General features: G+C 34.4%; 2 protein-coding genes across 14 annotated transcripts in view; both read left to right on the top strand.

Moving 5' to 3' along the window:
- Positions 1-22,624, top strand: part of LOC123544429 (protein draper-like) — a 63,841-nt gene that overhangs the window by 29,780 nt on the left and 11,437 nt on the right. The gene's annotated exons all lie outside the window — the stretch shown is intronic.
- Positions 181-18,502, top strand: LOC123542042 (scavenger receptor class F member 1-like). Of its 13 annotated transcripts, none has more exons than XM_053530884.1 (8): positions 221-261; positions 4,733-4,748; positions 11,657-11,720; positions 12,465-13,262; positions 13,779-13,905; positions 14,984-15,072; positions 16,243-16,374; positions 17,082-18,502. In XM_053530884.1, the coding sequence occupies exons 1-7, from the start codon at positions 236-238 to the stop codon at positions 16,368-16,370; spliced, it is 1,248 nt and encodes a 415-aa protein (XP_053386859.1). In that variant the 5' UTR covers positions 221-235; the 3' UTR covers positions 16,371-16,374; positions 17,082-18,502. The 13 variants fall into 13 exon arrangements, with proteins under 13 accessions (XP_053386862.1, XP_053386859.1, XP_053386860.1 ...); XM_053530885.1 differs by having other exon boundaries at positions 17,037-18,502; XM_053530883.1 differs by having other exon boundaries at positions 16,815-18,502.

The following is a 22,624-nucleotide window of genomic DNA, read 5'->3' as shown; positions in this document are numbered from 1 at the left end:
TGAAGTGTTCATCTTCATGGGACTGAAAATCTGCACAAGTTATAAGCATTTCAAGACAACAGAATATATACAACAGTAACATTCGAAATGCATATTCAATTATTACGAAAACATCATATCAATGAGCACCTGAGTGTGGGATTTCATTTTTTTATCATATCGTGATACGGTTTACATTGTATCCGGGTTGGCAATTTGTAAACATTATTATTATATGTAAAGCGTGAATGCTCAAATGGATAAGGAAGTGAAATGGAGACGGTTTGTGAAATATTTTAGTTACTCAAATGTGTTTTTTGTAATATACATTTAGGATAAATTCAGTCTACAAGTAAGTGGGAATAAGAATTAAATATATATGGTACAAGTTAAATATGTCACTATGATATCGATTAATTAATGTTATTTTTTGTTCCTTTTGCTACATCTTTTAAATTGAAACAAACATGTTGTTTTATAACTTATTGCTTTAATAACTCTGAGTTAGAGAGGTGCATTGCATTGATGATAAATCTTAAAAAGTTCAAAATGTTACATTTTTGTTTTCTTGTTTTCTATGTATTAGGTGATATTTTAAAGATTTGATTATGGAAACGCTTGTCACTGAAAAGGGTGAATAAATTCATTGTCCATGCATTTAACTTAACAGCATCTCTTTGTGGTGTGTCAGTTTTGTAAATCAGTTTTATATTTTTAAATTAAACGAGGTCGATCTAACTGATCACACACAAAGGTCGTAAATACAAAGAAATAAATAAATAGAAAGAACGAACAGCTACATAAGGTTTTGCTGTTTACTATCTGTTTGAATAAATTTGTGATATGCACTCAGAGAAACATAAAAATCATATTGAGATCAAACTTTGTTCCTGTACTTGTTTTTGTTACATATATGCGTAAATTATGTCAAAAATGAGGTTAGTATTTTGCAAGTAAATATAAACACGCAGAATAATTTCCGTATTGTACGTTTTGTATTGCATGTTACCGGACAACCTTAAGTAATCAATATTCATAATCTGACTGAGTTTTGTAAATAGGGCTCGCAAAAATCTCTTTTCATAGAATTACTTAGTCATAACTTGCTAAAAAAGCAACGATAAATAAAACGCTGAAGATATATGATAAATAGGTCATTATAACAATAGCTTGGCCTGGGATATTGTGTTGGGCTCTCGTGATTTTTGCCAGACCGGCTTATGCGTCTCATGTAATCCGGCCCGGAAAAATCCACTCAAGCCGAATACAATATCCCTGATCAAGCTACTGTAAAGTTATAATAACCCCGAAGTCTTACTGTTTTCCGTACAAACACCGTGTATGTTGCCATTTGACTAAAACCTGCATTTTAAGGATATCGATGCTGCTACCGGTTGGATGTCTGTCCTCGTGTTGTCTTTATAAATGCTATGGGATATCATTTGACCTCATAGTTTTTCTTACTTAAGTCATAAATTAGGAATGACAGATTTGTAACAATGTTGTGTATAAGTGGCGCACAGAATGCTAAAATTTTCCTATTTTACAAAAAGTACGTTCTATAGAGTAGGGTTCATCAGTCGGAGTTATAGTTACAAATATATAAATAAAAATATAAGTTTCTTCTGATATTTGATCTAAGGAGCTGGTGGTATACAATATTCTTCTCGGAAGTTCTGTTTTTTTTTCATTGAAGATAACATGTAGTTTTGTCGTTGTTAAATGAAACAGTACAAGTCAAACAAGAAATGGCTGAATGACATTAATCTTCGCAACAGATTGTGTTTTATTGAAAGCAACAGAATACTAGTTGTATTATGTGTAAATAATCAAATAGTCCTAAACACGCTCAACATTTGCACGAATGTTGAATGGCATGCGTATGACAACGTTCTAGTCTAATATCATTTTGTACTACTTCAGTTGCTTTCAGTAAGCGGCTGATATTGAAAATGGCGTTATCTTTGTGTTTCAAAATCAAGTAAACAAGTTTTTGTTAATATTAAATGTGATGAATATGGTAAATGGTGTAAGTACAATAAATAAAAAGGTGCAAACAACATCTCCAGAATCGCAAAGGCAACTAAGCCAAATCATATCAGATTCTGTTTGGACGAGTCTGTCTATTTGCGAAATTAAAATGTGAAACACCTCTCAGATCACCTTATGGAATTACGTTAGGATCATCGCCTTTGAATGTGTTGATCTAAAACGCGATACTCGATAGTACGATGATGAAAACGCGAAATCACGAAAATGCGACATCACGATGATGATAACGCGATACTGTAAAAACGAAAACGCTATAATACGATAGAATAATGATGATAATGGGATATACTATCGCGTTTCTACTATTGTAATATCGTGATATCGCGTTTTCGTTTGAAATATCTTGATTTCGCAAATTCATATTCTCATCGCGTTGACCTAGTCAACAACCGCTAACAAATAATACAATGATGATAACGCGACAGTGCGATGGTAATAACGCGACAATACTATGGTGATAACGCGGCAGTATGATGGGGATAACGCGACAGTACGATGATGATAACGCGATAATATTCGAACGATGATGATAACGCTATAGTACGATAATGAAATTCCGAATTCGAAATCACGATACTAAGATAACGAAAACACGATATCACGGTATAACGATGGTGCAAACACGACAGTACTATGTTAAAAACACGATAATATATCGCATTATCATCATTGTACTATCGTTTTATCGCGTTCATATCAACATGGTTTCGCGCTATCATCATCGTAGTATCGCGTTTTCGTTATCGTTGTTTCGTGATTTCGCGTTTTCATCATCGTACTGTGAAGTATCGCATTTCAGATCAACACATTCAAAGGCGATGGTCCTAAAGAAATTCCGCACCTCCTAGCACCGGCTGAATTGGATTTCTCTTTTACAGCACATGCTTTATGTATATTATAGAAATTACAGTTGCCATAATGACCTTGACAGCAGTATTGCTGATATCTTTTTTACTTTTCCTCGGTAAGTGTTGTTTGCATTCTCATAAAATTCCAGTAAAATGTATACATTGATTGCAAAATCTTTACTCAAAAGGAAACATTTCGTATTTTTCATAGCCTAAAAATAACTTACACATTAAATAATCATAAAAAGGCATTTACATTTCCTTTAAATAATTCTTGATAATGATCATTGTTTTTAGAGGACATTCTATTACATGTCATAATAAGAAGAAATAAAATCACATGTCCTAAATAAAAGTTATGAATCACAGGAAATGCGCAGTTATCATCAGTCACGTTTAACCATTTAAATAATCAATAAAGATAAATTGAGCGCACTCGTTTAAGAGTAGGATGGGCAAATCATAATTGGATAAAGTGACTAATTATGTATAAATAATGTGCAGAAGTATGAATCTGCAGCAGATAATTAGCTGCAGATGTGTTTCATATTCAGGAAAGAATGTTGTTATGTACAGTTGTTGCAATGTTGAATTTCTAGCATTATACTTTAATGAAGGCTCATTTATCAAATCTTAGTGTATCTTAATGGTATCTAAGCAGACAAATGTGTATTTTCTAGAACTATTTAGTATGGAAACGGCATATTCCACGAAATAGTTACATAAGAACAAGGTTTTCGTAGTGTGCGTCATTTTCATAACCAGACAGGGCTCAATAATCTCCCTTTGGTTAAAAAATAGCAGGAGAGCTATATCGTTTTTAATTAACACAATCGGCAAATTCTGAACATTTTACAGAAGATTTAATTTGTGTAAAAGGAATTCAAACCGGTATCGGTCAGATCACGGCAGGTAGTTAACACCTATGCTTTCGTTTTATCACATTTATTTTCTTTTGAAAATTACCATCAATATCTACATGACACAAGATAACATCCAACTGAACGGAAAACTAGGAAGTAGTTTTTATCTTTACATGGAATCAAATATGTGTAGCCGTATAACAATTAACTTATTGAGAACATCTTTACAATCTTGAATTGTCTGTCAGTTTATCCACGACAGATGTGCTACAAGTGATAAACTAAACATCCGTATTTTTTACTGATATATCTTTCTGAAACCTTCCTAATTTATCACCAGTTCAAGTATGCAATTTAAATGTTTCCCTTTTCAACCTAAGTATGGTTCATTTATGAGTTTGATATCATTTCAAAGATCTTTAAATTTAAAATATTTTTAGAATAACTTTTATCAACAGGAAACTGTCCGTTAGAGGGTGTGCTATGTTTCTTGTTAATAGATGATAAATTGGTAATTTTGGTAACACTTAGTGGTGCTTCAGAAATTAGTAATAATCCGTATGCTACACAAGCCAATCCTTGAACATGGTAAATATCAGACCATTTAAGGAATGCTGTCATGAAAATACATTGTCTATTTGTTTATATATATTATATATATTTGTTTCCTTCAAAATTGAATAGTATTTACTTTTCTTGAAAACAGGATATTTCCAAATACGTTACTTTAAAAAGAAATTGGTGCTTCAGAAATTAGTAATTATCTGTATTCTTTACTAGCCGATCCTTGAACATGGTAAATATCAGACCATTTAAGGAATGCTGTCATGAAAATACATTATATATTTGCTTATATATAATATATATATTTGTTTCCTTTGAAATTGAATAGTATTTACTTTCTTTGAAAACAGGATATATTTCCAAATACGTTACTTTAAAAAAAAAGTGGTGCTTCAGAAATTAATAATCATCCGTATGCTACACAAGCCGATCCTTGAACATGGTAAATATCAGACCAATTAAAATTGAATAGTATTTACTTTTCTTGAAAACAGGATGTATTTCCAAATACGTTACTTTAAAAAGAAAGTTTACTGAATAGATTAATTGTACATAATTATGTATACTTTCTGATTGGTTTCTTTAGAGAGATGTTTTAATTAACTTTCTTCTAAATGAGGTTACGTTATGAAGTATATGCAAGCAATTGCTGAAATAGCCTGAAGGAAACGAATAAAACGTATGCAAACATCTCCTGTGTCTGCTTATTGTCCACTCCACTGAAGCTCAGTTCTACACAATATATCAAATAATTCTTGTAAGAATGTCTTTTTGTGATAATTCATAATTCATGTCTCTTTATAAGTCATACCATAGGTAACAAGGACCACAACTGGAAGAAGGGTTCCCAGTGTTCCTACATGCTAGGTACAGTGTCTAATCAGTAATGTCTTTCAATGCCACTGCGGAAATAAGGGCTTTAATCTCTTATTTTGTGTTATCCTTGGTACTGAGATGCATGGTATGGTTCGTTATTCATGTCTATGTATTTAATCTTTAAATAATGCAACATGATTTGTTATTGTAACAAAGATTGCACTTCGTATCAACTTAATATATTCTTCTTTTACAAAAACAGCTATGGCAATGGTAAACTTGTATATTTACACCAAGTTGAGATAATAAAAAAAAAAGGAAAAAGTGAAAAGCTACGTCCGAAAAACGCAGTGGTCCGGGCAACACTTCGCATGGAAATAGGAACACTTGTATATCCTTAGGACACCGGGCACATTTTTATGCAATCTCGCTAGGCATATGTATGTTTTTGACAACACAGAAAATGATGTCACTCGACCTTCAGCTATTTCTGGAAGTAAAGAAAATGAAAGTAGACATGCAAAACTTGAAAACGAAAGTCGCCTTTGGATTAGTCGATAGTCAGGGGTTACGCGCAGGGGTCACCCCGTCAAAATGTATGCGCGTGGACGTCTTTTTTTCATTTTATTTTTTGCTAATTGGGAGTCAATTTTAAGCACTTTCTAACGATTTTAAAATACCTTGGCTTTAGCTCGACTTGTCAGCTCTTTATCTACGAAAAAATATTTGAACTCGAAATAAACCCAAATCCCACAGGGGTTTGTAACGGAGCAAGGGTACATAGAGATTTTTAGAACTTCGTTAAATCGCTCAAAAGGTCCTTTTTGATGTTGTCTGAAAGTGTCAGTATAAGCCTCGGGTGTAAGATATTTCCATATTTGAGAGCTGCAGACCTAGACATGTCAAAAATGTTTTCAAAATGAATTTCGTTTAATAAATGTTGATTCTACGAAAGCGTGAAAGGGCCATCAGACGCTAATACGTTTTATCACGTTACAGGCGCGGAAAGGTTATACGTGCAAATCGATGAAGCATATGTATACATATATACAAATGAGAGAATAAAAACACAGGCGGAACACGTGTGTATGCGTACGTGCGTTTGTGCGTACGAGTGTGTTTTTGGGGATGCGTGCTTGTGCGTGTTTACGATCTTTTTAAAAAATTTCAGTCAATATAAACGATGTTGTCTACTTGTAGCAGTGAGCACAACGCCCAGATTTATAGTGCAGCCTCACGATAATATCACGCCTTAGATAAGTGATATGATACCCCACCCAGTCACATCATACTGACACCAGCCTGACCGGTCCTAGCACTACCCTTTGAATGCTGAGCGTCAAGCAGCTAGGAAGCTTCTATTACCATTTTTTTCACGTGTTTGATGTGACGTGTTTTTATGACGTGGTCGAAGATCGCACTAATGACCTCCTGCAATCGAAGTTCTAGCTCTACATCTGGGCTACAATAGCGGTTAAGACGGAACAAACAGAAATAAACACACATGAAGAAGGCGCGCAATCAATTCACACGGAAATATCAATATCTTCTCAGAACGTACCAGCATTTTCATACATAAGAATAATGTTGACCCATACAAATCACGTCACAAGTTCACACAGTATTTTATAATACTAGAAGTTTATATGCCCTTTCATAGTTAAAAAACATTGAGAGAAGATTTGATAGTGGTTTTGTGAGACAAATGAATGCAAAAGCAGCGCATACATACGTTTCGAAGAAGCATGCGGTACCTTAAGCTTTGAGCGGGTATTTTAGCAAATGATGCGTACCAATAGATTTCTAAAGTATTTATGAAACACACAAGTACCAGTAACATACATCAATGAAAAAAAAATCAGTTTCAGCTTTATATGAAATCAAAATTATGTGTGAACACTATTTTAGTCACTTATGTAAGTTTACTATTTGTTTGTGATATGACTGTTCAAAATACAATCATGGAACAAACTAATAAGAACAATATCAGGTTTAATTACCGTTCAACATAATTTCGATGCCTGTCTATATGCTCAGTTTAAGAAAACAGGTCAGTGTCTGATATATAGGGTTTACCTTAACCCTTATCATACTGGACACGACTAATTCTGCTTTTGCGACCAGTCTAGATCATGATCAGCCTCCACATCCGTACAATCTGATCGTGATCTGTACTGTTTGCCATTCAGTCAGTATCTTTTTTTTTTGGTAAGCACCCCCTTAACAGTTAATGGTACTGCCTAACTTGAAAGATGGACAAGTTAATAATAGAAATTTAGCAGGATAAGGGTAAAAAAAGGCAAGATTGAAATTGTAATTGATTGGTAATACAATTCTTTCCCGCCTATATATACAGTGTTAAATGCTTTTTGTCTGTTATGTTTAATAAAAATTGTGGAAATGCTCCATTTATAAAATATATCTTACACGTATTTTCTGACTGAATGATAAAAATCACGCTTTAGTAAGACCAAAAAAAAATATGTGTGTTTCCAGTCTCCTTGAAAAAAAAATTGAGGTATGTAGGCATTTTTTTGGTATCGAAGGACAGAACACCGAACAGAATTCTCATGTTTTAACTAACGCAATATGATGTAGACACCGAGGGAGACTTCCTTAAAGAAAAAGTAAACATGCTGTGTGTTCCTGCTTGCAAAATCCTACAGAATTATCCGGAAATAAAGACAATTTGAAACTTGGAACATGTTGTTATAAATTTTCAGGTCCTCTGGGACCTTGCTGAATTCCTTTACAAATACAATATCCTGATACCAAGAGGTGTTCTATAGGGGAAATGACCTCTTGATGTTGCTGTGGCACTATTAAATCCAGAAAAATATTGATCATTAGGTGGCGTTTGACATTTGCCTGTACCATGGTGTCAGAAGACCAGACTGAATAAAACCTGGTCCGCAATATTTTAATGTGACTACATTCTTTGGTTCCAGACGATTGTCTTTGTGTCCCGACTATATTTAAGCAATTATTAATACCTAAGAGCCAAAATACTATAAAATAAACCAGATACCAAAAATTATTTCAAAATATTATGCCTGAAAACTAGAATTTCTAATGTCATATACATGATGTGTATTAAGAAATTATATACTATAAAGGCAATGCTTTATAAAAGAACAGCTGTTGCATATTATCTAACACTTTCATTAAATGGTTATATCTATATGCTAGGTGGGTGAGAAATAAATCCCAGATTAAAATCTGTCATATTTAAAATCTGTTTTATAGAAAAACTTGAATTGAAACATTTTAACACAAGGATTTATAAGTGTTTGTATAATTTCCAGCCTGAAAAACCAGAATTTTGCTATATAATATGGAATCAACTGGCAATTGGCCTTTAATATAAAAATATTTACATATTTTGAAAGTTCTAAACCGGTTAAAGTTTTAACACATCTAGTAGAAGAGATATAGGCATAGCCACTAGTAAAATGCACATAATTCTTTTTATACAGTTACGTATCTTGTATTTATAAGAAACGATCCTACCGATTTTCGTCGCGGAGTGACGAAATTCGGGATCAGTCCCTCTACGGTAACATGCGATATAAAGAACGAGATATATACTATCGAGTTAGATAATGTGTACTTCCGGCACGTGCACAGAGCGTCTGACTTTTGATTTTTTTGTAAGAATACGCTTTTTCCTTGTGCCTAATAAGCGTTCACAGAACTTGTCCGAACCGCAACGTCTTGCACAGTAAAAATTATAGACACGTAGTGTTCACTTGTAAATAAAAACACTTAGTGAGCACAGTTCATATGAATAAATATACCTCTTCGGAGGGTGCCCTATCCAAGAGGCGGAAACTACCTTTAATACAAAACAATATGGGCAGTGTTGTTTTTATTCCAAAATCGACCTTTAAATTGATAGGGAATTGATACTACGCGTAGCGACGAAAATCGGGGGTAACATGCGATATACCGAATAAGATATTTAATATCGAATTTAAAGAATGATGTCATGAGACAGTTCTTTTAAAATCTTATGGGATGAATTGAAGTCGATTCGATTCCCGATTGAGGCAGTGCCTTATTTCATATTATTATTACAGAGCAGATAAATCTTGACGTCTTATTTTAAGTGGCATTATGGCATCTTAGTTTTTTTTGGTGACTGTTTTAGTGACTTTATGTTTTGAAAAAAATTCAAGGTTTTTAAATATAGATTGCAACAATCAAAAAGCAGAACTGACAAGCCATTCAGACCCCTGCAGACAACAATCAAATTAAAGCAGAGAACCCAAAATTACAATAAAGCTGCTGTATTTTATTATGTTCTTGGAAAGTGTTGATGTCTAACCAGTCCTTACACAAATATCAATTGAGGTGAATCAAAGGCAAAGTAAAATCTCTTCTCTGTTGGCATTTGATCCAGTGACCCCCGGATCTTAGAGTCCGCTGCTCTACCACTACTAAGTTCAACATGTTGTCGACATCATACAAGTCATGTGCGAAAAATGTTCACCCAACAATAATTTGAGGGCACAACAAAATTTTAATTATATGGGTACATGTAGTATTAGAAAACAATGCAAAACTTTATGTGCCGGGACAGACTTCTGGAAAGTCATTGGCCCTGACCAGAGCTTTTGCACTAGGTCCGACGATTTCTGAGCAACTGCCGGACCGTACGTCCGAAGCTTTGTGAATTAAGAAATATTCTATCGGAATACGAATCCAGTCGTATCATGTCAATCATTCAGGATACAATTCCTATTGTATCTGACCAATGCCTCACTACTGACACATTCTTCTCACATATTTTAAGTATTTACATTTTATTAGAAGTAGCTCTTCTTAGGAAACCAAAAAAGAGGCGACTCTCTGACCGGAAAATTTTCGTTTGGACAACATTTTTGGCATTGGCGGTCCGAACTTTTCATAAGTTTGCGGGAGCAGTTTTCACGTGCGCCAGGCTTCTGGGGTGCAGTGATATTCAAATCCTCTGGTGTATTATTAAAGACAAAAATATTTTACAACGAAAACCTACAGCCAAAACATGACCGTGCAGGGGCGCTGCCATTTTGATTCCTGTATAATTACAGTTACAGTATCGTATTGGATTTAATCATATTTTATTGCTAATATAAATCTAGAACATGCAATACATTATACACATAACACAGTAAAACAAACACACATATGATGAAGATGATTTAAGTACAGTCTCGTAACGTACATGATCCGTGTATAATAGCCGTTACTGTACCGTACCTTTCTCTACAACTACTGTAGCGCCTCTTGGCGTGTGCGACCATAGAAACAAATTTTGATATTTTTTTCTCAAAACCAGTAAAAAAGTTTCAGGTCGGGGGAAAATGGTTCAGGTCGGTCGGGAGACTGGAAAAACACCTATTTTTTGGCCTTAAGAAGGAAGTTTAATTTACTTGAATTGTCACACTCGTCCACTTATCTACTGAAGTGAAGGGCATTTATATTTCGTATATTTTGGTTTAAACATATTTTATTTTGCAATATTTTTACAACATGATTACAAATATACAATAAAAGATTGGACAGGAAGCTTTATAAGCTTAAGGTTGTCCTCTCCCTTTGTATATTTTGGATTTATACATATTATTTGACAGGTAATTTTGAAATTATTACTTAAACAATTTAATCTTGAAGAGTAGATTCAATGTCAAAATGATATGTTTTAACTTGTGTGTACTTTGGGTAAATGCTTTTATCTCTAAACGGATAAAGCAAAATTTATAATAAAGCGTGTGTTATGGTGCATGTCTTCCTGCGTACATCTTTTAAATACATTTAGAGTGGATAACTCTGTGCTACTATCGTAAAATCTTATTGTATTCATTCACTTTCGTAACCGTTTCGTCTACAATAAATGCACGATTAGTTTCTATATTTTTAACGTATTTATTTACAGAAAAAGTTACTTTCTAATCTTATTTTTTCTTACTTATTTTGAACGCATAAGAAGAGTGTGACATGTGACATTTTCAAAACATAGAGAAATGCATTTATTTGTTTATTTTGTTGGGTTTAACGTCGCACCAAGACAATTATAGGTCATATGGCGACTTTCCAGCTTTGAAGAAGGAGGAAGACCCCTGGTGCCCCTCCATGCATTCTTTCATCACGAGCGGGCACCTGGGTAGAACTACCGACCTTCCGTAAGCCAGCTGGATGGCTTCCCCACATGGAAAATTCAACGCCCCGAGAGAGGCTTGTACCCACATCGATTAGGTGCAAGTGATTTGAAGTCAGCGACCTTAACCACTCGGCCACGGAAGCCCCCAGAAATAATTATACAGGGTATATGTTACATGACACGTGTCATTGTTTCATTTTGGTAGCTATCTATACATGTATACGGTTTTCTTAAAGTAGATCGAGAGTTTCCCTCTTTGGAAATGTAAAAAATAGAAGTTTATATGCAAATGTTCCCATCGAGTATCCGAGTATCATAATATAACGTTACTATGATAAATGTTGTAGCTAATAGCCTATAATAGCTCATGTACATGTTTAATTTATTTATAGGAAACCAGACGTATCACAATGATATTGTCATCAGCAGTGCTTTCGTTATTGTTATGTTACTTTGGTAAGTCTATTTTTCATTTATAGTGTGTATTTCCTAAAATATAAAATCTTTTCAGCCTGTTCTCTTTATGAGTAAGGAACGTACGTTCAATAATTAAGGAAATTGTTGTTTCGGAAAACATTTTAAAAAGTACTATAAGAGAGTTTTATTACATAGCTCTAAGTTGAAACATTTCCATTTTAGCTACTTCTGAACGTCTAATTAACTGGAAATATTGACGTTAAGTTAATATCTTAACTGTAAAAACGTGACAAAATAATGTCTTAAAAACTGCATAAAATTTCATGGTTAAATATCTCGAATATTAGGACATGGACATGTAACTTATAATAGACGGTATGTTTATTAACAACAGTGAGAAGTTTCATCAAAATCTACGTCGTAGAAAAAATTCTATTCTCGAATTTGTTCTGAAAGTTATAATTTTCCAACAGACTCCCATTATGAAATATTGTGTGAGGTCCAAATTTTTCAACTCAGTCTAGCAAAAAATCAAGCACACGATCCTGTCGTTTTTATTTGCTGAATTGTGTAGGTATATTTTGAAGTTTTTAAAAATTAGAGTTTTATCAAATTCTACATTGTAGAACAAATTTCGATCCAAGCGTGCAGAACTACCTTAACTGATCTTTACTCAGTTATCGATTACACGTCATTCAGTTGCATATACTAAATGCCTCTCCTTTACTAGGTTTGTATGACTTTTTGTAACTTGAATAATTTGAATAATTAAACTATTTTCAGATGTCTCCTCTCAGGCTTGTAACGAATGTGACTGTTGTGAAGGAGATAACGCATGTGTTGCAGAAACAAAATCTTGTATGAACGGATGTATAGCAGGATTCTGGGGAGATAAATGCATAAATTCCTGCCCTAAAAACTGCATCACATGCACAAGTGACATTGACTGTACAGAATGCATGTCCGGATTTTGGGGTACACAGTGCACATCATCATGCGGGAAGGGTTGTGTTAACAACACGTGTTTACAGTCAGGAAATTGCGATTGTAAATCAACCAATTTTGATTCCGGACGTTGTAGGAGTTGTATCAAAGGAAAATTTGGTGTCGACTGTGATGAAAGTTGTCCAAGCAACTGCGGTAGTTGTCTTTCAAAAACGCACTGCAATTGGTGCAAAAATAGGTACTATGGTTCTATTTGTCAATTTGAGTGCTCTGTTGGATGCTCTACTGGTACATGTAAAAAGAATGATGGTACTTGTAGTAGTTGCAAAACCGGTTTTACTGGAAATAAATGCGATTCGTGCATCACAGCGAAACATGGAGCAAACTGTGACTTAGACTGTCCACGCAGTTGCTTTTGCGAGAACGAATGTACGTCCACATGTAAATCAGTTAAAGGAAAACGTTCGTGCAACGCATATGATGGATATTGTATATATGGTTGTCTAGACGGATTCCATGGCGAAATGTGTGACAAAAAGTGCAGTGATAAATGTGTTAATGCAACATGCCTTCAGACCACTGCGCAATGTTTGTACGGCTGTAATGAGGGCTTCAGTGGATCACAGTGTACGCAAGGTAAGTATTATGAATAATCCAACAAAATAATGTAATTCCATATCTTCTGCAAAATAACAAGAAATTTTGATACGCAATTAATTGTTGCAATTTATTGTTTCAGGACAGTCATAAACATTACACTTCAGGTAATCAATAACTTACATTTTGTTCACATAATCAAATAAAGGGTGATGTGACTTTCCTTTAGAACACAGTTTTAATGTTAATGTTTATAATAAAATGTAACTGCACAATATATGTATATAAATTGAATATAATAATTTCCGTAATAATAATATATGAGTAATAATAATAAATATAGTCAGGACTGAGTGTTATCAAATAAATCATGTGTATCAGGTCTCATAAATAAGAAGCAATCTATATTGATAAATGCATAAGTACACGTTTCTCATATTCACATTCGATAATACATATTATAAGATTCTTTCTTCTATGTAAGTAGAGCGTCATTATAAAAGCCTATTTCAATGTTAGAGTATGACTGATTTTTTGCTATATTTGTATTTAAAGCAAAGAAACATGTTCGTCAAGACGGCCATACAACTAGTGAAATGATAGGGGCAACATTTGGAGCAGGACTGTTTGGTTTACTAATTGGAATTGTGTTCACATTTGTTTTCATTACATGGAAAAGAAGGTATGTGTAACATAAGACAGGATAACGAGTACATTTATGTTCTTTTTTGTTTCCAAACTGTTTCTTTTTCAACACTATATACCTATCATTTCTTTTGTTGAAAACTTTGAAAAATGACAAGCGTAGAATACAATGACAGACAACGATTGCATTCAATGTAACACACGATTTAGCGATGGGTACAATTCTGAGCACAATTGTATTCTCAAAATACACACGAGTTCTGCAGAGAAAATACTTGAGCGACTTAAAGAAACGCAATATTATTCCGCAAAGGAACGAGTACATATTTCTCAATACAAATCTTTCTAATTGCATACGCATCTACACTCATTACAATCATATCAATCATATTAGTTAGTTCTTTGATATGAATAAACTTAAAACCAAGATTCTAACAGAAATGTGTAACGCGATACATATGAATCTTGAGTCATACACGTCATCAAGCACATAATATGAAATTTTAACATAATATGGAAATGTATTGTTGTTACAACTTGAAAAGCGTTTGAAACTAGGTACCGGAGGTACAATGTAAACTGCCTCCGTGGCGAACTAGTAAGGAACGCATGAACTTTCTATTGCTGCGGCGGTCCTGGTTCGATTTTGCATGTTTAAGATAGTTTAGAAACAAAAAGAACATATGTTCTTTACGTTCATAGTATGACCAAAATTTGATATTTGTAGAAATAACAGTTTTCTTGAATCAGCATCATTCCTAGTGTAATGTATCGAACGCTAGATATCAGAAAGATGTTCACTGCATTATGATTTGTTACTGATTCTAACATGGCTCGATTAGATTTCCAGTTAAACAATGAAGGAAATCAAGCTCTGTATATTCTGCCATAAACAATGGTTGACGCGCGGACCGGTATGAAAGCATTATGACGTCATCGTTCAAATTTTTCATTATTTAACCACTCTGGCTAACGCCCTAGTGGTTCAATTCCTACGCATCTGTACTCTGCAACATACTCAATTAGACGATAATCCACTCTAAGGCCTTGTTTATTTGTTAAATATATTTTTGGGAAAACTTTACAAAATCATTTCAAGCATTCTTTTTTTATAGAAGGAACGAAAAGAAAGGTGATGAAATCAATGGAAATCCAGGAGACGGAATTGAGATCATGGCAACACAGGATAGAGATGGTTCTAACAGTAATATTAATTTAGACCAGATATATAATTGTCTTACTAGAGTAATATTCTAGCTATAATAAAAATAAGTAAAATTGTATTTGTAAACTGTATCCTTTTTAAAGGCGGTTCATAACCTGTTCCAATGTAGTCGTTTATTATGCCCCCTTCGAAGAGGATGGGGTATATAGTTTTGCAGATGTCGGTTGGTGTGTCGGTCGGTCGATCGGTATGTAGACCAATCAGTATCCGGATAATAACTCATGAATGCTTGGGCCTAGGATCATAAAAGTTTGTAGGGAGATTGGACATAAGCAGCAGATAACCTCTATAGATTTTGAGATCAGTAGGTCAAAGGTCAAGGTTACAGTGATCTTGAACAGTATCCCGATGATAAGTCAAGAACGCTTAAGCTTAGGATTATGAATATTTAAAAAACGGTTGGACATGACCAGCAGATGACCCTTATTGATTTTATTTGAGACCAATAGGTCAAAAATCAAGGTCACAGTGACACGGAAAATCTAAACAGATTCGGGATGATAACTCAATAATGCTTTGGCCTAGGACCATGAAAGCTGATAAAGTGGTTGGACATGACCAGCAGATGATCTCTTTTGATTTTATGGTCAGCAGGTCAAAGGTGAAGGTCACAGTGACCCTGAACAGTTAAACGGTCTCCGGATGATAACTAAAAGTGCTAGGGCCTATGATCATGAAAGTTAGTATTATGGTTGGTCATGACTAGCACATGACCCATATTGATTTCAAGGTCAGTAGGCCTGAAGTCAAGGTTACCGTGCCCCGGAACAGTTAAACCATTCCGGAAGATGACTTGAGAACGCTTGGGCAAAAGATCACGAAATTGATCATGACCAGCAGATGACCACTATTAATTTTAAGGTCTATAGGTCAAATGTCAAGGTCACATTTACCCAGAATAGTAAAACTTTTGTGTACAGTGACCAAATCATGTCTGCTCCTTGTGCAGTTACTGAATGCATCAAGGAGGGCATTTTGTGTTCTACCTATATCTTGTTTGATATTAACTTGCATTTCTACCTTTCTTAAGAACTATAAATCCGTCATATATCGCTTCATATCTTAAATATTAAAAGACAATAAAGTTTTAAATATAGAAAACAAATTAATTAAATTGAAATCACTATTAAAGAATCCTTTTTTGTGCAGATGTTGACTATGAAAATGAAATGCCTGCGACATACGAAGAATTAAAAGAGCGCGATGAGAGGACATATAGCGAGATAACTTCAAACCAACAGATGTCTCATCAAGCGGCGGAATACATAAACTGTTGAATAGGTCTAATTTATTCACAGCAATATTTTAACTGATCATTTTACATATGGTTGAATTGTCAGTTCTACTTTTTAATTATCAGAAGTTCCAAAATATGTTTGAATTAATTATTAGATCAGCAAACTGTCAATATTTTCTCAACTATATGGCATGTGATGGCATGTGCCTAGTTAATTGCTAATTTTCAGCAGTGGACAAGTAGGGTAAGAGACATGGTATTCAATGAAAACTTTCAAAAAGCATCCCTTTCAATACACTCCTTTAATTAGTGGTGTTGATTGTGAGTCCGGTTGCGGTGCGCTCGACGCAGGCATGGAAATATGTATTTGTTGTATGTACGTACGTTTAGTAGTCAAATTGTGCATTAAATTGTGCGTGCCTGCATGCATAACTCCAACTTTGTCACTTTGACATGTATAAAACATTTTTTTTCTATTTTGCAGATATATTTGCCCTAATGAGACAGAGTATTATGCACCAAGCCTCTATCTCAATGTAGGTCAAAGTTTGGACTCGTAGTTCTAGCCAGATATGTTCACGGCCGTAATTGTGAAATGTGTGGAGCAGCAATCTTTATTCGACAAATGTTTAATGCAATATGTCAAACGCAATACAACTGTGCCCGTCTAATAATTCGGGTCTGAATTATCGTGTTACTATTTCAGATTGTGTCCGACATTTGACTTCAGGCACTCGTTCTTTATTTGCAGAAAGGTCTCCCACAATGAGACGACGTGTAGCATGCAATTACCGGGATCCTCTCCCAAAAGCCAAAGTCACACTCGGAATCAAAGGTCATGTCAGACATTGCCTAAAACGTACTTTGTCGTGCACAGATCCGTTAATTGATAGAACTGATTTAGACGGTGTGTTTCAAATAATGGCTATACACTGTTGTCATTTCTTTAATCAAATTATAGTGAGTGCGTGAGTGAGTGAGTGAGTGAGTGCGTGAGAGAAGAGCTTATGGTAGATGAACACAAAAATGCATATATCGCCGAGAAAATATGTATTTAAAACGTAGATGGAAAGTCGTCTATAAAACATATACTTGGATAGAGAGTGGTGTCATAGTTTCAAGAGTACACTGCCTACAAGTTATGTTTTCTGTATGTTTATGTAACATTTGTCCCGTATTTTCCCCCGTAGTCTTGTTGTAAATAGTTATGTTTAGGAATTATTCTTCAGCTAATAAAACTCATATAAATCATATCTAAAAGTCCTATCATAACATATATTACTTATTTTCTTTGTGCCATTCGCATTTATTGACCAAAAAACAGGTTTTATATAATGAAGTGTACAGTAACTGAACAAAACATTGTCCCGTGACGATTTAATTAGATAAAATTAAGTATTTATAGTTTGTATAAAAGCATTATATGGTAATTTTAAATTAGATTGTGATGATAAAGGTGATTTCGTTCATATAGTATCAGTATCTTCGTTTCCACTAATACCAACAGGACTTCGAACCCAATAAATTATGACAGACTTTTTTGAGAGTGCAAAAACCTTAATGATGCATGGTGTTCTCGGTATCTCGAATATTAAAATTCAGGGCGATTTACCTCGAGATAATCAAATTTGATAGGTGTGTTTTGATAACCTCTTATACATGTAATTTAATAGAAAAAAGTGGAAGCTTCACAGGTCGCCCAACACGACAAAAACGAAAATGTTGCAGGCTCGGTTTGATTGAGCCTGTTCATGGACGGTAGTGGAAATGCATGCTACCGTCCACGCCCTCTAGCCCCGGGTTGAGCAGAACTCAACATTTACACATGCTAAAACACATTTTAAGAGAACTCGAGAATTTGAATCGCATTTGTCATTTGCACTAATCACGTCTTTATGTGAATAAAAAGCTTTGGGCTTGGGTGGTTCCAACGTTTCGGCTTTCATCTCTTTGGGTGATGTGTTAATATTGATAATATGTAAGGTGCATTATCTGTTTGAGTGATTATAGACATTTCGTTTTTAGTGTATATTTATGTTCTTTTTATTTCAAGAAAGACACAAGTAAGGTTGTATATAATTGTTTGTAAATTTCTTACTGTATTATCATCTGGAAATTAAGATATTCCTGTCATTATTATTATTGTATTTATTATTATTATTATCATGATAATTTGTTGTTGTTGTTGCTAAATTTGCTGCTGCTGTTGTTGCTACTGTTGTATTACCCCTTGAATATGGTGTCTGCTTTTTATTTTTGTTTATTTGGCAGTTCCTGTTATATGCGGGCTCAATAAGCTCAGATTCCCTCTCTGAATAATTTATTAAATTTTTCCGATTGTTTTCCCGGTTTGGGAAAATCCACTGTTTTATTATGGACCATACCCCGATTGTCATGAAAGTGCACTGTATAGTATTGACAATTTCCAAGAACACCGCTGAATGAACACGTCTGGTAATGTCTCTAAATTACTGTTTTGTACTTGCAACATGTGCAAATGTTGACTTTTGTTTAACCCGGGGATAGATGGAGAGGACGGCGACATGCAGTTCCACTTACATCAATGAAAAGACTAAATCAAACCGAACCTGCATCGTTTTCATTTTTGTCAAGCCTGGCGATCTGTGAAGTTTCATCGAGAAGTAAATACACATAGACTTGATTGAGGGGACTACAAATTCACCTCGACGCAAGCGACGCATGCCAACTTTGACTTAAACGGAGTAAAATTACATACATTATGAAGAAATGTAGACGTGACTCGAAAATGAGCAGAGGTTGCCTGAATTTCAAGACAAGCGGTTTTGAGAACTGAGTTTCAACTGAATATTATCGTGATAGCAGTTTCTAAGTTTTCTGCGTTGTACTTATCTTAAAAAATTGATATGTGTTACCGTTTAAATTTTGTATCTTTTGTTTGTACAACAGGCATAAGAGCATTATTAGGAAAAGTTGAATTAAATCTAGCACAAATCGTCACCCCACGTTTAAGAAATACACCTAATCCGAATCACGACTCACAGCACTTACTTCTAAGACAGAACTTCGAATGGAATACCTGATGTATTTGTCAAGAATAAACATTGGAAAGAAAATATATCAAGTAGATTTGTTGTGCGGTTTAACGCCGTTTTTTAACAGCATTTCAGTCATGTAACGGCGGGCAGTTAACCTAACCAGTGTTCCTGGATTTGGTACCAGTACAAATCTGTTCTCCGCAAGTAACTGCCAACTTCCCCACATGAATTATCAGAGGTGGAGAACGAATGATTTCAGACACAATGTCTTTTATCAAATCGTCACGGAAAACATACTCCCCGCCCGGAGATCCAACTCACAACCCCGCGATCCATAGACCAACGCTCTCCCTACTGAGCTAAGCGAGCTGTCTTTTATCAAAAAGAAATGGAACATAAATTGATAGAATAAGGAAAGAATAAAGGCAACATACTATCAATACATCAAACATCACATGAAACGGTCACTAACATAAAGTTACAGTGTGCATCAGTTAAAACAAGCGTTACATCATGAAAAATGCCATTGATCTATATACAGTTAAGGGGTGTAACTTAAGGTTATCCTTTTTATAACTTGTTGGCGTTATGAAATATTTTCTGGCCACTGACATGATCGATTTTGTAACTGTTTTATTGTATGAAAAAATAACTGGTACAAAAATATGTATATCATAGAATTAATTATCAATAATGTGCTATTTATAACTTAAAATTGACCCATTTTTCTAATATTTAGAACGCTGTTTAGAGATAGCCCCAAACATTTTCAACGATATCAATACATTAAATAAAGTCTAAAAATTGATTTCTCAGTCATTGGTGATTTTACAAAATGTGATATTTACGACAGTTATGTCAATATTATCAATAACAGAACTTTTGATATTTAATTTAAAGCTGTTATCCGCAAAGAATGGCAATTCTGGCCTTAGGCCCGATCTGACTAAAGTACTTAATTTTCTAAACGAAAATCTCAGGATGCCCCATTCAGATTCATCTTTCTGTGTATTGGGATTTCCGAAATTGATATTTTCATTTTCGCAAATCTATTTTTATTTGAACCAGTCAGATGACTCGTTTCAAGAAGCATTTATTTTATGGAGCGGAATTCATATAAGTTTTAAGTAGCTTGTTTCCAATCCATTCGATTAATATTTTCTTTGTTTCTACTCTTTTGATTGATGTATGTTTTTATCAAACTTTGTTAATTTAAATGTACTACAAGTGTTTGTAAATATAATTGTGGAAATAAATACAGTTTAAATCAAGCATTTGGCTGAACCATCAAAACAGTGTCGCATGTCAAAGGGTGAGAAAAATATGCAGTCAGTCCGGGGCTATCGACTGAGCAAAGCGGCTGTCTGACACCTTACGTGACCAAGTCCGTACCGTGACATATGATTTCTCTCAAAACACCAGGACGTTGTCGCGATGTGGTCGTCATAAGAATTGTAAATATGAAAAACCCATGCTAAATATAGATTTTTTAATTTCTACTTTCACATACAAAATGTTTTAAGCAATGCTCTGATTGGCTAGCAGAAGGGTAGTAAGAACGAGGCTATTAGTAGCAATAGTCTTCATATCCTAAGCGTAGTGGAGATGTACTTTAGTCAGATTGGCCTTAGGCCAGTACTTATAAGTAGATATATTTATTAGTTTACTTCCCTTTCAATTACAATATTGAGTAGAAAATGAAAACGGTTTAAGACACAATATAATACACTTTTTGCACAACAAAATCATTTAGGATATTCATATGATTCTTTGATTTACCTCATATCATTTTGTCAGTTCACTTACGGTAAAACTTTTAACAAGCCGATGATAAAATGAAATACTAGGAAGTATTTTATTGTGCAGATAATACAGTTATGCTTGTATCAAAATGTCACAATAGAACCATTGTCAAAATACAGAACAGGTAGGATTAGTGAAGGTGCAATGATATTGATCTCTATTTCCTATGCCTACGCTATTGTGCGAATTTTAAAGTTTTCCTACTTTTCCGATTTTTTTTTCAAAAAGAAGAAATAATATCTTTTCACATTTTTGTTTTGCACTTGGTGCGCAGCGTCGATAAAGGGGTGTGCAACCCATTTGAAAAAATGTAGTAAGAATATCATTTATAACTGTATCACGTTTTTTCTTGAAAGACGCGTCAGTCTTTTGGTTGTGAGTTCAAGTGTTACCAGTGACAAAGGAATTTCGTTTGTTTATCTGCATAATAAACTATCGTGAAAACTGGCCACGTTCAGCACAATTTTTAAATGTTCAGTTATTCATAGCTACAGAAAAAAAAATTTAGAACAACAAAAATAAATACGAGAAAGTTCATATCCAAAACCGAACTGATACAGAACACAATTTGAACGTATGGTTTCTTCCGTAATACAACAGCTGGCGATCGTACAGCTATGCCACTATGTCATCATTTGTCTTTGTTTATCATTTTAGTAACTTATTAGAGTTTTAGTTAGCAGATATTTTCCAGTACAATTATCTCTGAAAAAAAGTGTGGAGAGATCTGTGCAGTTTCCACATTTTATTTTATTTTTAAACAGAAATGCCTGAAAATACTTGCGGAGATTAATGCGTGACAGCTAAATACTTCTACACTCATTCCAAGTAGATACATACATTTGTATCTTTTTCAGGACTTGTCCAGATTTCGGGTGTTTGACTTTAAGAATTTCAATATATAACGATACTAAGAAAAGGATATCAATCTATATAGCAGATTCAATATAAAGTAAGGGAAGTTATCATCAACCTAGATCGATAGAATGAAGCATGGATTAGTGCTCCTTAGGCATTTTTAAGACTAATTAGAAAACGATTACGGCTTTTTGGGATAGCCAAAGAGAAGCAACATGTAGGTCTTAAAATTCTAACTTATTTAAGTAATAAAATGATAACTGCTGTAAGTAGCACCCCTAACTTGTATAGTTATGAAAAAAAAAATCAAATATGTGAAACCTGAATAGCAATTTGTACATATTTTCCTTTTTTGAAAAATATAATCATACAATAAGGTACTCATTTACAGCAATTGGGCCTCCGTGGCCGGATGGTTAAGGTTGTTGATTTTATATTACTTGCTTCTCCTCACCGTTGCGGATTCGTCCTTCGTCGGAGTGTTGAATTCTTCATGTCAGGAAGTCATCCAACTGGCTTACGTAAAATCAATGGTTCTACCAAGGTATCCGTCATGAAATAATGAACGGAAGGGCATCAGGGTCTTCCTCCACCACCAAAAGCTGGAAAGCAGCCA

Source organism: Mercenaria mercenaria, chromosome 19 (genome assembly GCF_021730395.1).
Source record: "Mercenaria mercenaria strain notata chromosome 19, MADL_Memer_1, whole genome shotgun sequence".
Taxonomy (NCBI): Eukaryota; Metazoa; Mollusca; class Bivalvia; order Venerida; family Veneridae; genus Mercenaria; species Mercenaria mercenaria.
Note: the sequence above shows the minus strand (reverse complement) of the source record. Positions and strands in the feature narration are given on the sequence as shown.